Source organism: Dendrobates tinctorius, unplaced genomic scaffold (assembly GCF_039654945.1).
Source record: "Dendrobates tinctorius isolate UK_male_01 unplaced genomic scaffold, ASM3965494v1 ptg000152l, whole genome shotgun sequence".
Lineage (NCBI taxonomy): Eukaryota > Metazoa > Chordata > Amphibia > Anura > Dendrobatidae > Dendrobates > Dendrobates tinctorius.
In genome coordinates this window covers 309,526-326,583 of record NW_027361819.1, presented here as the reverse complement: position 1 = coordinate 326,583, position 17,058 = coordinate 309,526, and the positions used below count along the sequence as shown (strand labels likewise).

Below are 17,058 nucleotides of genomic sequence, written 5' to 3'. Positions count from 1 at the left end.
CTCCCGTTGTTCAGCATGCTGCTCCATTTGGGGTGGTGCTGATGGTGCTGCTGCTGCAGATGTCTGCTGCCTTCTCCTGCTCCTGGTTCTTGGCTTGGGTGGCATGTTGGGTGTGGCTGAGGGTCCCATTGTCTTGCTTTTATATATGTCCTGTGGGCAGAGCTACTGAGCATGCTCAGACCAAAGAAACCGGATCCGGCCGCCGGATCCGGCTGTCGCCGGATCAGGCGCATTGCGGCGCTCATAGGCTTTCATTGTATGAAAAAGCCGGACACGCCGGATCCGGCGTGTCCGGCTTTTTCGCCGGAGACAAAAAACGTTACAGTAGACGTTTTTTCCAGACGCCGGATCGCGTCACATTGCCGGATCCGGCGAAAATCGGATGAAACGCATGGCCATCCGGCTCGATCCGGCTCTAATGCAAGTCAATGGGGGGGAAACCGGATCCGGCATTGCATTTCGCCGGATCCGGTTTTAGTCAAAAGCGCCGGATCGCGCCTGACGCCGAAAACCTGATGTGTGAAAAAGGCCTAAACGGGCAAGAAGCCAGAGGTTGTATTTGAAATCAATATCTGCAAGTCAAGATTTAAGGCAGACAGCAGATATAGTCTTGGTTTAGAGTTTTACCTTTTAGGAGCTGCTGTACAATCATCAATAAGATGGTGTAAACTGGCATCTTAGACCTGAACTATACATTTTCTAAGAACCTTGGAACAACATAAGCAACTGCTGCCATTGTGAAGTGAGTTTAGGTGGCAGAGGCTCCTTTTAAGTGTTATGGGTTCACCTGGTGAGGTGGGTTCTCTAGGCTGTAGGTCAGGGTGATCAACATATTCCAGAGGTGATGATACAATGGTAATGGATTTGCCAGACAGCAATAGTGACATCAGGTTGTTCAGGATGGAGATGAGCAAGCACAGCTGGAAGCACCAGATGCAGCAGAAAAAGCAACATAAATGTATAAGGTAATTGATATCTTGTCACTGAGTTATGATTATACACAGTAAACAGCAGATGTATAGACAATCATGTATTTTGCAACAGAAATGCACTTATACAAAGTAATAGTAGATGTAAGGCAATCGGGTATATTGCAGTAGAGATTCACAGAAACAGAAGAGTTACAAGTGTGGACACCATAGAATAATATAAATGGGTACCTTGCTGGCAGAGACAAAGGTGTGAACAACATCTGATATACATGAAGGCGCAACTTGTGGCTTGACACAACAGAGGTGAGAGACACATAGCAACGAGAATCACTGGTCTGAGTTTGTCAGTAATAGTTGATGATTAGAAAGCAGACAGGATTTGCTTGGAAGGTAATTAGATGGAGCTGACTCTAGTGCAAGGTAAGAGCTGGTGCTAAAGCATGTGTTAGCAAGGCGCTATATTTTACTGAACACTCCAGCAGTTGCGTGAACCAGTCTTAAAAGGTCTTTAGAGATTATGAATAGTTCAGGATAACTTCATCAATAAATGTTTTATCAAAGTAACCAAAGAGATAATGATTATAGCAGAAAGAATGACGAATGATGAAAAAAAGTACTAAAAATGCAATAAAATATGCAATTAGTATATAAGAAAGTCATCCTCAGCACTTGCTCATGAATGAGCAGCACTTCTATATTAGCATAGACGACCGCAAAAGATTATTTGCCATAAATCCCATACTGGGTACATGAAAGCAAACAATTAGAAGTGACGTATAGAATTAAATAAAATTTAATATATTTTATTGATATATGGATTAAAAAAAAGTATCAAATAAAAATCGGGAATAGGTACAGGAGAAAAGGGAGGCTTGAGTAACTCTTAAAGGGTATACATCGCAGCAAGGTTATATACTTAAGAATACATAAAAATGGGGGTTATATGCCTGCAACAGAGCCGTCATTTATAGCTAAGGTCACCAAATGGCACCTAATAGTAATAATATAAAGTGCTTGTGCTTACAGAAACACTACCAACAGTAACAGCCTGTCATATAGACTTCTGTACAAGGTTATCATTCATCATAAATAAAAAAAAAATGTATCCAATAAATGAAGACAATGGCACATATTCTGAAAACAAGAATCTTGAATACATCAGGTGAGTAGAAAGTTACTAGCCAGCCTTATTACATCCATCAACATCCTTCTTAAACCACCAGGTGGCGCTCCGTGACAGGAATATAAAGTGCTTATGCTCAAGTAGAAAAACCCCACAGGGTGCAAGTAAAGGCGCGTATTGTTAACCCCTCAATGACCGCTAATACGTCTTTTTACTGACCTAATGTATATGAGAATGTCATCCCCATACAGGTGACAATCCAGCAGCTGTCGGCTGTCCACTATAGCTGACAACTTGCTGTATCAATTCACAAGCGATCAGCGTTGGCACCGTCCATATCTGTTTAACCCCTTGGTTGCTGCTGTCAAAAGTGACTACATCAAATAAATGGTTAATAGATTGTGGGGGCTTCCGCTTTAATCTAATTGACTCACTGAGACTATGATTGTGTGGTCCTGATGTTTTCCATAGCAGTTCATGGCCAAATAGCGGCCTTAGGGTCGGTCTCCCGTCTCTAGCGGTCGGTTCAGAAGTTACCGACATTTAGGTGGTAAAAAAAAAACACTTTTTCATTCCGGCTGTACCACATTGAATTAATTCCTGAAAATCACCTGAAGGGTTAATAAACTACCTGACAGCAGTTTTCAGTATGTCAGGGGGGGCGCTGTTTTTAAAATGGTGTCACGTTTGGGGTTTTCCAATATCTAGGACCCATAAAGTCCGTTCAAACCTGGATAGGCCCCTCAAAAAAATAAATTTTGTACATTTCCCTGAAAAAAATGAAAAATTACTGCTACATTTTTAAACCTCCTAAAAGGCTAACAAAGTAAACTAGAGTTTTAAAAATGGTGCTGATGTAAAGCAGACATGTGGGAAATGTTATTTATGAATGTTTTTATGTGGCATGACTATCTGGATTAAAGGGATAATCATTTAAAGTTTGGAAATGGCAATTTTTTTTTACATTTTTGTCAAGTTTCTGATATTTTTTTATAAATAAACACAAAACATATCGACCTAAATTTGCCATTATCATAAATTATAATGTGCCACGAAAAAAACAATCGGAAAATCACTGGGATTTGTTGAAGCGTTCCAGAGTTATCACCACATAATGTGACACTGGTCAGAATTTAATAAATTGGCCCGGAGCAGTTCAGTTTACACAGCCATGACGGCATGGGATGTTAATTATCGGGATTAGCCGCCACTTGACACAAACATCACATGTCAGCATAGGCATTTTCGGATTGGTTCACAGGCTTTTTAAATAATCATGAGCCTATCCATTTGAGCAGGCCCCCGGAAACGAAGAATAGGCGAAACGCGCGTTAGGGTGGGAGATGCAGCAGTCCCTGGTAACATAAACTCATTATGCACTTTATTTACTGTGGTTACAAATCTACACTGTGTGTCTACTGATAGTATATTACATGTGGTGGCATGAGCTTTTGAGGCTCTTGTATTTATTGCACCTTACTGTTTTGGTTTAAAAACATTAACCCCTTTACCCCCGAGGGTGGTTTGCATGTTAATGACCGGGCCAATTTTTACAATTCTGGCCACTGTCACTTTATGAGGTAATAACTCTGGAACTCTTCAATGGATCCAGTGATTCTGAGATTGTTTTCTCGTGACATACTGTACTTCATGATAGTGGTAACATTTCTTTGATATGACTTGCATTTATTTGTGAAAAAAATGGAAATTTGGTGAAAATTGCACAATTTTCCAACCTTAAATTTTCATGCCCTTAAATCACAGAGATATGGCACAGAAAATACTTAATATGTAACATTTCCCACATGTGTAGAGACGGGCGGACACCTGGATGTTCAGGTCCGGCAGGTTCAGCCAAACAGTTACAAAAAGTTTGTGCTTGTGCACCAGAACAGTACCCGGACCCGAGCCCCGACCAGACATCCAGTGTTTGCAATGCTGTCATGTGCATGACTGAGCGGCAATCACCGCTTCGGATCGACAGTGAAATCATCCCTGCCTGTTAGAGAGCCGCGGTTCCCACGCTGTCAAAAGACATCGTAAGCGCTCAGCTGTGATCAGAGGTATAAAGTTTACCTCCGGTCACTGGTGTCAGCTGATGGGACTACAGCTCCCATCATCCGACACCTGCTGCTGCTAATAACGGAGCACAGGAGCGGCTGATGGGAGTATTCATCATCCGCTCCTGTGCTGTAAATAAATAATTTTATTAAAAAAACAGCATGGGGTTCCCCTGCATTTTTGGTAACCAGCCAGGCAAAGCTCACAGCTGATGGCTGCAACCCCTACTGTCAGCTTCAACAAGGCTGGTTATCAGGAATAGAGGGGTCCCCACGCTGTTTTTTTATTATTTAAATAAATAATTAAAAAAAAGACGTGGGGTCCCCCCATTTTTTACAACCAGCCTTGCTAAAGCAGACAGCTGGGGGCTGGTATTCTCAAGCTGGTAAGGGGCCTGACCTTAACCCCATAGAGAATCTACGGGATATTGTCAAGAGGAAGATGAGAAACACCAGACCCAACAATGCAGATGAGCTGAAGGCTGCTATCAAAGCAACCTGGGCTTCCATAACCCCTCAGCAGTGCCACAGGCTGATCGCCTCCGTGCCACGCCGTATTGATGCAGTAGTTGATGCAGAAGGAGCCCCGACCAAGTACTGAGTGCATTTACTGATCATACATTTCAGGAGGACATTTCGGATTTTACAATCATTTTTCAGGCTGGTGTTATAAAGTATTCTAATTTCCTGAGATAATGACTTTTGGGTTCTCATTGGCTGTAAGCCATAATCATCAACATTACCAGAAATAACCCCGTGACATAGATCCCACTGTGTGTAATGACTCTATAGAATAGAGGAGAGTCACTGTATTGGAGAACTGAAATAAATTCACTTTCTGATGATATTCTGATTTTGTGAGAAGCCCCTGTATGTGTCTGTGTGTTTTGAAGAATATTTCCTCTGAAAGCGATGTGTAAATGACATAGAGAATTGTTTTATGTAAAAGCTCGTGTTAAAATCGCACTGAAATCGGATGTAAATCAGATACCAGGTGTGAAAAATCGGATTGCACTCGCATGAGAAACGCTTGACACTCGCATTATACTCGTCTGACTTTGCAGGAACAAAATCGGACCGATTTTAAAATCGTTAATGTGACTCCGGCCTAATGCTGATTTCCCAAATAGGAAAGAGAAAGTGAAAGATATTTGGGAAGTTATTTGGGAAGTGTTGTCGGCCTCGCTGTGAGCTGGATCATATCTGCCCTGGGAATCAGAGACCAAGGAGAAAATCTGATCTGTGAAGAGTCGGATCATTTCAGGGAATCCCGGGAACAGCGAGAAATTACAGGAGAAGAACTGCGCGGCCATGAAGGGATTCCTCAGCCTCCTGCTCCTCGCTCTCTCAGGTCAGCGCTTCCCCTTCTCTCTTCACATGAAGGTTTGTGAGAACAAACCCCAATAATTTATCTCTGGACGGAGGCGGTCGGATCACGATTCCTCCCGATATATTACATTATATTATACGGATTCTGTATGAACTTTCCTAATACACCGAGAACCGTAATAAGACAGGTGTAATGGTTTGGGCGTGACTCTGCATTAACTGTTTATGGTTTGGTTTAGATGTTCCTGTGATTTTATTAATCCCATAATTGGAGTTAGGCCGGGATCACATATGCGAGAAACACGGCCGAGTCTCGCATGTTAATACCTGACACTGCCGCTGGCACTCGGGAGCGGAGGGGGTTGGACCAGATGGCCCAGGAGGTCCCGACCAACTCTACGATTCTATGTTTCTATTGTTATGTGGCCTCACGCTCCGATCCAAGTGCCGGCTGCAGTGCTGGGTATTAACATGCGAGACGGCCGTGTGTCTCGCATGTGTGATCCCGACCTAAATAGGATAATATAGGGAGGGGCTGATAACCAGAAGTAAATCTCCCACACTAAGGGTATGTGCACACATTGCGGATCCGCAGCAGAATCTCATGCGGTGTACAGCACCATGTTAGTCTATGTAAAACAAAAACCGCTGTGCACGTGCTGTGGAAAATTCCGCCCAGATTTTCTGAGGTTTATTTTCTGCAGCATGTCAATTCTTTGTGCGGATTCCGCAGCGTTTTTACACCTCTTCCATTATAGGAAGCCGCAGGTGTAAAAACACAGGTGGAATCCGCAGGAAATCTGCAGAAAATCCGCAGGTAAAACGCAGGTCATTTTACCTGCGGATTCAGCAAAATCCGCACGGAAAAATCCACAATAGAATCCGCAACGTTTGCACATATCCTAAGGCTGAGTTCACACTGGGCGTTTTTGCTGCTTTTTTATGCTAATTTTCAACTGTGTTTTACAGTATCAGCATAGTCTATGAGATCTCAGAAATCTCACGCACACACTTTGGTTTTTTGTCATCAATATTTTGTGCTTTGCATGTTTTTTTGGACACAGAGCATGTCACTTCTTTCTGTGTTTTTTCAGTGTTTTTCACCCATTGACTTGATTGGTTGGTGAAAAAATGCACCAAGAACGCAGGTATCAGGATTTGCTGCGTTTTTTGTGCCAAGATCTGATTCTATGGAGCAGGACTTTGTTTTTCAACACTAAACTTTATCAGCATCCACAAGAGAGAAATCTAGCGTTCCAAAACCGCTGCGAAAATGCAAAGAAAACCAGGAAACATGCTTTTTCTGTAGCTTTCCTGCCAAGAGATCAGATTTTGCTGCAGAAAAAAAATGCTGAAAAAACGCCCAGTGTGAACTTACCCTAAGAAAGTATTTACAGGTCAGTGATAATAATAATATAGGAATAATCATTCTTCTCTAGCGCCAACATATTCCACAGCGCTGTACAATTCAGAGGGGACTTGTACAGACAATGGCAGACATTACAGAAAAACACAAACCAAGAGGAGTGAGGACCAGAGCTTACAGTCTATGAGGGGGTGGGGGGGACAAAAAAGGTAGAAAAGTGCTTGTCATGTGCGGCCCAGCCATCGATATAACACATAAATAGGGATATTCAAATAACGCTGGATAAGTCAGTCATCAGCCAGAATCTGTGTAAGGCTACTTTCACACTTGCGTTTTTTTTGCGCTGCGCTGCGTGCGCAGTGTAAACGCACATAAAAGCACATCATGCGTTTTTAATGCGTTTTCTTGTTTTTGCGCATGGTTTTTGCAAAAAAACGCATGCTTTTTTTGCGCTGATGTGCGCATGACCATGCACACGTCAGCACTCCCATAGACTTTAATGTGTTTTTGGGTGAATTTCGTGCGCATGCGGGTTTTTTTAGACAGGTCAGACGCACAAAAAATGCAACAGGATGCATTTTGTGCACCTGGGCGCACACTACAAAAAAACGCATGTGCATACAAATGCATGACAATGCGCACCCATGTTAAATATAGGGAAAAAACGCATGCGCATTTATGCGCAAAAACGCAAGTGTGAAAGTAGCCTAAGACCAAAGTGCTACTGAGTGCATGGCGGGTGTGGAAGCAGATGATCAGAGGGACCAGATACTGAGGACAAGATAGGAAATGAGAACAGGGAATAATTAGAATAATGAGATGAGGTGATAGGCCAGTGAAAATTTAAACTGTGGATACTGAGAAATGGATTAACTATCGCAGTCACAACCATGACCGGGCCCGTGCTAGGGGTTCCCACCATCGCCAGCATCTATTTCACCTGGATGTGTATCCATTATTACGGGAAGGGGATCTGGATGGAGGACATTACACCAGGAAAGGGCCAAGTATGTTGGACATCATAACTGGAAGGGGCCATGATGGGGGACATTATTACTGCAATTGACCAAGAATGAGGGACATTATTGCTAGAAAGGACACAGGATGGGGACATTATTACTAGAAGGGACACATGATGGGGACATTATTACTAGAAGGGACACAGGATGGGGGACATTATTACTAGAAGGGACACATGATGGGGGACATTATTACTAGAAGGTACACAAGATGGGGACATTATTACTAGAAGGGACACATGATGGGGGGCATTATTACTAGAAGGGACACAGGATGGGGGACATTATTACTAGAAGTGACACAGGATGGGGAACATTATTACTAGAAGGGACACATGATGGGGGGCATTATTACTAGAAGGGACACAAGATGGGGGACATTATTACTAGAAGTGACACAGGATGGGGAACATTATTACTAGAAGGGACACATGATGGGGGACATTATTACTAGAAAGGACACAGGATGGGGAACATTATTACTAGAAGGGACACATGATGGGGGGCATTATTACTAGAAGGGACACAGGATGGGGGACATTATTACTAGAAGGGACACAGGATGGGGGACATTATTACTAGAAAGGACACAGGATGGGGACATTATTACTAGAAGGGACACATGATGGGGACATTATTACTAGAAGGGACACAGGATGGGGGACATTATTACTAGAAGGGACACATGATGGGGGACATTATTACTAGAAGGTACACAAGATGGGGACATTATTACTAGAAGGGACACATGATGGGGGGCATTATTACTAGAAGGGACACAGGATGGGGGACATTATTACTAGAAGGGACACAGGATGGGGAACATTATTACTAGAAGGGACACATGATGGGGGGCATTATTACTAGAAGGGACACAAGATGGGGGACATTATTACTAGAAGTGACACAGGATGGGGAACATTATTACTAGAAGGGACACATGATGGGGGACATTATTACTAGAAAGGACACAGGATGGGGAACATTATTACTAGAAGGGACACATGATGGGGGGCATTATTACTAGAAGGGACACAGGATGGGGGACATTATTACTAGAAGGGACACAGGATGGGGGACATTATTACTAGAAGGGACACATGATGGGGGACATTATTACTAGAAGGGATACATGATGGGGGATATTATTACTAGAAGGGACACAGGATGGGGGACATTATTACTAGAAGGGGCACATGATGTTAGCCATTATAACTGCAAGTGACCCAGGATGAGAGACATTATTACTAGAAGGGACACAGGATGGGGGACATTATTACTAGAAGGGACATATGATGGGGGACATTATTACTAGCAGGGACACATGATGGGGACATTATTACTAGAAGGGACACAGGATGGGGGACATTATTACTAGAAGGGACACATGATGGGGGACATTATTACTAGAAGGGACACAGGATGGGTGACATTATTACCAAAATAGGACCTGGATGAAACACATTATACCAGGAAGAGACCCAGGATGGGTGACATTAGTATAGTATGCAGGACATTACTACATTATTGGGGGGGAATACATATGTCTTTGAAGGATTTAGAATGCTACAAGGACCCAAAATGAAGGTAGGGGCCCAGGTCCAAATTTTGCACTAGGGCCCATTAGACTCTTGATATACCACTGCTGAGAAATAACCACATTGTCCGTGATAGTGCATGCCAGAGATCTGGAGATGAAATGTTAGGTTTGGATTATCGAGGATGTTAGTCTTAGGTCAACAGCAAAACAGAGAGCAAAGGTAGAGTGGTAAAAATAATGTGGGAGGCGATGTAGGGTGGTACACAACTGTCACGAGCTTTGTAGGTGAGAGTGGGGGATTTGGGACGAATAGCTGTTGACCGACTGTGGACACCTTAATGAATTTCAATGATCAGATGTGGCAGACATTCAACAGACCACGGCACGCGTTATCTCCAATAGATTATGGCAACAGCTCCCTGCACTGCAAACTATCACATGTGTTGGGGGCAGAATCATAACAAAAAAATTATAGTAGATTTTTAAAAATAAAAAGGACACTTCCTTTAGCTTGTGTTCAAAAAGACATAAGACTCTCTATGACTGAGCTTCATAAGAGATTGTCATTTTTACTACATGCTTCACTATGGAAATATTACATGATATTATACAGTGGGGCAAAAAAGTATTTAGTCAGTCAGCAATAGTGCAAGTTCCACCACTTAAAAAGATGAGAGGCGTCTGTAATTTACGTCATAGGTAGACCTCAACTATGGGAGACAAACTGAGAAAAAAAAATCCAGAAAATCACATTGTCTGTTTTTTTTTTTCATTTTATTTGCATATTATGGTGGAAAATAAGTATTTGGTCAGAAACAAGCAATCAAGATTTCTGGCTCTCACAGACCTGTAACTTCTTCTTTAAGAGTCTCCTCTTTCCTCCACTCATTACCTGTAGTAATGGCACCTGTTTAAACTTGTTATCAGTATAAAAAGACACCTGTGCACACCCTCAAACAGTCTGACTCCAAACTCCACTATGGTGAAGACCAAAGAGCTGTCAAAGGACACCAGAAACAAAATTGTAGCCCTGCACCAGGCTGGGAAGACTGAATCTGCAATAGCCAACCAGCTTGGAGTGAAGAAATCAACTGTGGGAGCAATAATTAGAAAATGGAAGACATACAAGACCACTGATAATCTCCCTCGATCTGGTGATCCACGCAAAATCCCACCCCGTGGGGTCAGAATGATCACAAGAACGGTGAGCAAAAATCCCAGAACCACGCGGGGGGACCTAGTGAATGAACTGCAGAGAGCTGGGACCAATGTAACAAGGCCTACCATAAGTAACACACTACGCCACCATGGACTCAGATCCTGCAGTGCCAGACGTGTCCCACTGCTTAAGCCTGTTGTTGTCCGGGCCCGTCTGAAGTTTGCTAGAGAGCATTTGGATGATCCAGAGGAGTTTTGGGAGAATGTCCTATGGTCTGATGAAACCAAACTGGAACTGTTTGGTAGAAACACAACTTGTCGTGTTTGGAGGAAAAAGAATACTGAGATGCATCCATCAAACACCATACCTACTGTAAAGCATGGTGGTGGAAACATCATGCTTTGGGGCTGTTTCTCTGCAAAGGGGCCAGGACGACTGATCCGGGTACATGAAAGAATGAATGGGGCCATGTATCGTGAGATTTTGAGTGCAAACCTCCTTCCATCAGCAAGGGCATTGAAGATGAAACATGGCTGGGTCTTTCAACATGACAATGATCCAAAGCACACCGCCAGGACAACGAAGGAGTGGCTTCGTAAGAAGCATTTCAAGGTCCTGGAGTGGCCTAGCCAGTCTCCAGATCTCAACCCTATAGAAAACCTTTGGAGGGAGTTGAAAGTCCGTGTTGCCAAGCGAAAAGCCAAAAACATCACTGCTCTAGAGGAGATCTGCATGGAGGAATGGGCCAACATACCAACAACAGTGTGTGGCAACCTTGTGAAGACTTACAGAAAACGTTTGACCTCTGTCATTGCCAACAATGGATATATCACAAAGTATTGAGATGAAATTTTGTTTCTGACCAAATACTTATTTTCCACCATAATATGCAAATAAAATGAAAAAAAAACAGACAATGTGATTTTCTGGATTTTTTTTTCTCAGTTTGTCTCCCATAGTTGAGGTCTACCTATGATGTAAATTACAGACGCCTCTCATCTTTTTAAGTGGTGGAACTTGCACTATTGCTGACTGACTAAATACTTTTTTGCCCCACTGTATGACACAGAATTGTATTTATTCTACTCGCTTATATACGTCGTCATTGTTTCAGTTGTTTCCATTGGCTGCAGTATTCTTGCCTTCACAATTTTTGGAAACCTTAACATAACCCAAAACAATATTCCTAACGCCTGTGCTAGGAAACACTAATATTTACAGTCTTTGTATTAATGTGAAAGAGAATGGAATGTGTCATTAGTTTGTGATGTATACTTTCTTCAGTAATGGACTATATCTGTTATTGTCCACAGTGTCGTCACTAGAGCTGACCGGACCATCCACAAATGCTGCCAGGCTGGGATCTGACGCTTGGGTTCCTTGTCTGTTCACAGTGGACAATCCTCCTGTAGATCTCAATCATCTCACAATATTCTGGTACTTCCTAGATAAGGAAATCCTGAGCTATAACAAAACTGTGAGGACAAATTCTTCTAGACACTCTCTGAGCACAGAAGAATTACTAACCGGGGTAGCTAACCTGACTATTTCTAATATAAGAATATCCGATGGTGGAAGATACAAGTGCTCAGTGATCTATAACTCGGAGAGGAGGGAGAAGAGGCTCTGGTTGGATGTTGGAGGTGAGGCCGCAATAACAGAGCTGAATCAGAAATAACCAACTGCACTCACCCAACTAAGTAGGACTGTTTTGTACTTATATATAACATCAAAAGTCCATCATTAAACTTTTGTACCCTTCTAATATCTTAGGCTTATGGTCCTTTACCCAACATGGTCCCTCCTGGGGTCAGTATTTGTTTTTCCTTCTCTTTTTATTCCCCCTTGGTTATTTTTTCTCCAGGGGTTACTCTTCTAAGTAATCTGCCGGCAGCCTGTGTTTTCTCCTTGCTCCTTGTATGGGGCCCTTTATTCATTTCCTGAGAAGATGGAAGGTCCTGTTGTTGGGGTGAGCTCCTAGACCAATAGTGTCACCTATGCTTACCTACAGTACTTTTCTTTTTGTTGGCCTTAATTCACGACCTCCACACAGGAGTCACCATGCAATGTCCAACTGTTTCAGGCCACAGCTTCTCTCATGGCTAGTGTAAGTGTACCTCTTTCATTCCAACTGCTCCTAGACCAGATCTCCTGATGCTTCTCTATGCTCAGGTGGTCTCAGGGGCTTCCTTCAACCAATAAATATCTTTTCAAGCTATATACTCTGGGAGTCATATTTTACCTCATTTTTTTCTATTGAGCTCCAATCTCTCTCCTCATTGTTCTCTCATCTGCATCATCTAATCCTGTCCTAGCTCTTTTGCACTCAACAAGTCTCAAGCCTGAATATCTAGCTGCTTCCCTGCCACCACCATCATTGAGAGACCTAGTCCTGAGGTTATTCGGCTCCATACCTCCTGGGTACCAGTAGGTGCTCTTCTGAACTAATTTTGGCTTCTTTCCAAACACAAAATATTTTTGCTTGGGAAATCCACTCTCCAGATCCTCCACAATGCAGTCATCACTTATTTAGTGCGATCAAAGTTTAACAAATTATTGCTTTGCATTCAGCCAGGCTCCCTATGTGTACAGTGCCTTATCCCCCCATCTGCATCTTTGACCCAGGCCATAAGTAACCTAACCAACCGTTCCCAATCAGTAGTTAAATTTATGGAGTGTTTGCAGCCCATCTCACCTAAATGTGTTCTTCAGCCACTTTTGACATGTTGCTTGAGCAGACTTCTTCTCCTAACTGCAGACCTTGTCTCACAAGAGACAAAGTGTCTCTTCCCATGGATCTGCTTCAGCATTTCAAGAACATTCCCCAGGCAGAGCTATTGCAGACAAGACCTTTTCTCCTACTAACCAGTCCAAATACTTGAGTAACACCTCAGACTTAATCTCAAACAGGATTCTTAGCTGCTCTTGATCTAGGAGGACCTTATTCTGGCAGTGGGAGACACACTCCAGGTTAAGTATGACTTTGCCTCTCCTTTCTGACAGGCGGTTTCCTTCTGTATCACTGACAACAGGTGTCTTTTCCTAACCACGCAGACTATGATGATCTCCTCAACGAGGAATGAAAATATGTCTTCCTCTAAACAGTCTGAGGTACTTTTCACTTTTGAGAAGGAACTAGTTACCAAATAGGCAATGTCACCCCCAGGTTGCTCATCTTTCTGTAATCACCACCTTGTTTTGCATTGATGTGGCGTCCCAGTAACCTGCTGGATAAGTAGCCTTTTCAGCTGCAGTCTCCCATCTTGTGCCCTACTGTCTCCTTGACCTGGGTCAGCAAGGCCAATACAGCCTGGACCAAGCAGTTTCATGGGGTTTATCTTCTGGCACCAAGGCCGGACTAGCCATCTGGTAAATGCCAGAAGGGCCTGTCTGGTCGTGGGCAGACTTGTCTGCTACATTGCTAAAAGAATCAGTGTTCTCAAGACACCCATACTGTTAAGAGTTTTGATAGAGCACAAAGTTGCTGACTCCGTCACTTACCCCAGCAGGCCACGGGGATCATTAGAAATACTGGTCTTGTAGTAAATCTTCCTTTCCTCCATCCAGGGTAATATTAGAAATTTATCCCATCTGGTTTTTGGGGACGGGGACCCGTGGCCTGCTGGGGTAAGTGACTGAGTCAGCAACTTTGTGCTCCATCACAACTCTTAACAGTATGGATGTCTTGAGAACAACGATTCCATTAGCAATGTAGCAGACAAGTCAGCCCACGACCAGACAGGCCCCTCTGGCATTTGCCAGAATTGCCAGATCGCCAGTCCAGCCCTGCTTGTAGGACCTGGCAAGTAGCATGAACAAGGCTCGGATGGTGCTGTCTGCTAGCTATGAGTTACTGTCTGCACTGAAGAACCAGCTCGGATTTTGTTAGAGGACGGTGGAGGCAGATGGTAGAAGGTAGATGTGGACTGTCAGTTAAAAAATTTGCTCAGGATTTTTGTTACACTTGATTATGAATTAAACAAACTCCAGAGCCATCATTTCCATCATCCATCCAACATTTGGACTTGATTCTTCATATACAGTCACATATGTTGATACATTATTGATGTTTTATTCTTGCATTTTTCAGCTCCTCCACTGGTGACAATCACAGATAGAACAGTTGTAGTGAACGAGGAGAGTGTCCTGCGCTGCTCCGCCACTGGCTTCTTCCCCATAGATATTGAAGTTAAATGGTTCAGGGGCTCAGAGAGGCTGAGTGATGTTACTGTGGATTATCCCCAGAGGAACCCGGACAGAACCTACAGTGTGAACAGCACGGTGACCATCACACCCACTGAGGAGGACCGAGAGCAGAACTTCTCATGTAGAGTCCGACATTTTTATCTTACTGATCCTCTCCAGGTACACTTCCAACTAATATATATGGGTAAGCTACCGTTACTATCTCTCTCTCCAAATATCAAAATCGTGTGTTTTATTGACCTTCTTTTTGTGTTTTTTAGACACTTTTTATTGTTAGTAGTTTTCAGAATTATTTCTTCCAAACTCAGATTTTTAATGTTATTCCAGTTAAAAAAAATGATCACTTATCCTTGTTAGTTATATAGATCTTAATTCTAGTTTCATCTCTAGTTAATCTTCATGTGGATCTTTATTCCAGTCATCTCATTCTAACCCACCCTACAGATTGAGGATTATCTCAGAATTGCCCACAGTAGATCTTATCTGCGTGTCCAAGTCTGCCCTGGTCACAGTGATTTGATATTATTTCCACAAACTTAATATTTAACAAGAAGGTATAAAAAAGGAATGGGAGCTATGTCTCCACTTCTCATTGAATCTAGCTGAGAAGGCTGTGAACAACTATAAAGATGTAAAGCTGCGATATAAGGGATGGATGGGTGTCATGTAATAAGTGTGGGTGGATATGTAGTTATAAGTGCAAATTCCAGACTTGGAAAGAGCAAAACCTTGCAAAATGTAAAGGATAGCTCAACCATCCACGTAGGGATCCAACAGCCTTGGCGAGGCAGCGATCTAACTAAACAGCTAACTAGGGAACCTGGCCAGCAGATTAATGAGAGGGCTTACTGGGAAGCTAATAAGGAGCCTAGGTGTCCTATTTAAAGGGAGTCTGCCATGTCAAAAAATGCATTCTACCTGCAGATAGAGTAAATCTGCAGATAAATAGCATTAAATTAGCGCCTGACCGTCACACTGAAAGCTACAGGAAAGAAATTAGCTTATATCCTCCCGGGAGCTGCCGGCTTTCAGTCATAAGGGAGTGCATGGAGTGCTAACAGTCATCACTCACTTTACTGTGAGCGGAGGAGTCTGTAATCACTCTCCAGCACAATGATTGATGGTCTGCCCTACACAGATGTGCTGAACATTCACTGCAGGGCAGGCTGTCAATCAAGGTACAGAGGAGTGATTACAGCCACGTTCACACTACAGTGACGGTAGCCACTTCATGCCTGCACCTCTGACTGACAGCCAGCAGCTCCCAGGAGAAAATAAGTTAATTTACGCTCTGTAGCTTTCAGTAAGGCGACCAGGCAGGATTTACTGCTATTTACCTGCAGATTGACCCTATATCTGCAGGTAGATCGTGTTTTTCCCTTGGTAGGGAATGGATCTAAAACTAGGGAATATTTTAGCTCAGTTCCCTCTTCATTTGACTGACAAATGTTACGGTACTTTACCCACTTTATAATGTATATCCATCTTCATATTAAACATTTCATATTTTTGCATTATGTTTTCGCAATCATGTGTAGCTGGTTTTCTTGTTTTTTAATTAAAAGTGAAATTTTATTGGGAAGTTTTTTGCTTCTCACAATATATTATTACCGTATGTAATGTGAACAGGGATTATATTGGTCTTCAAAGTATAAATATCAGAGAGGTCCTTATTTCTTATAAGGGGGCCCGGGCAGAGTCTGACTGTAGAAGACCACGTTGAGCTGCCGGTCCCATTATAGTCTGTGAACGCAATTATTATGTGTGCGCCGTTATCAGATTATGGCTGTTTGACCAGAACGTTAAAAATTGGTAGTGATAGTTCGGCCAATAATAGCTTTAAATAGAGGATTACATAAAAGAAATCTAAAACAAAAATTTTCAAAATTCCTCCATATTGGGTTTTCCCGTCTTTACAATGTAAATGTAATGACTTATCGATAAATGAGGCCATCACTTTCTGATACTCTGGGGTCCAACTACCAAGACCTCTAAGACCCTAAAAATAAAGTTTCCAAGGTAAAACCCTCCCTGATTATAATGTGATGGGATCTCCGAACCTTACGCCAACATTAATAATCCCTTCGATACTGACTCTGTAGAAGTCTCTGCTCTCTATAGTAATTTATTCTTCCATTTCTGCAGACAGAAGCTCGGCCGGGATCATCGCTGTCTGTTCAATCCTTGTGGTTATTCTGATAATCATCATCATCGCTGGTGTTCTGTGGTGGAAACTATATCCGAGGAAAAAAGGTAATGTAGTCAGGATATGATTATTTCCTGTTGCATCTACATGTCCACAATAAACACATAGAAATCCATGC

The 17,058-nt window shown here is 42.7% G+C and overlaps 1 protein-coding gene across 2 annotated transcripts in view; it reads left to right on the top strand.

The window, feature by feature from the left end:
- The first annotated feature begins 3,208 nt into the window (after positions 1-3,208).
- Positions 3,209-17,058, top strand: part of LOC141050653 (uncharacterized) — a 45,056-nt gene continuing 31,206 nt past the window's right edge. The window contains exons 1-5 of one of the 2 annotated variants that reach the window (XM_073547242.1): positions 3,209-3,413; positions 5,246-5,466; positions 11,842-12,171; positions 14,619-14,918; positions 16,880-16,987. In XM_073547242.1, the coding sequence (XP_073403343.1) occupies positions 5,427-5,466; positions 11,842-12,171; positions 14,619-14,918; positions 16,880-16,987 (778 nt within the window). In that variant the 5' untranslated portion in view covers positions 3,209-3,413; positions 5,246-5,426. Of the gene's footprint in view, positions 3,414-5,179; positions 5,467-11,841; positions 12,172-14,618; positions 14,919-16,879; positions 16,988-17,058 lie in introns of both variants that reach the window. The other variant, XM_073547243.1, reaches the window with a different exon arrangement.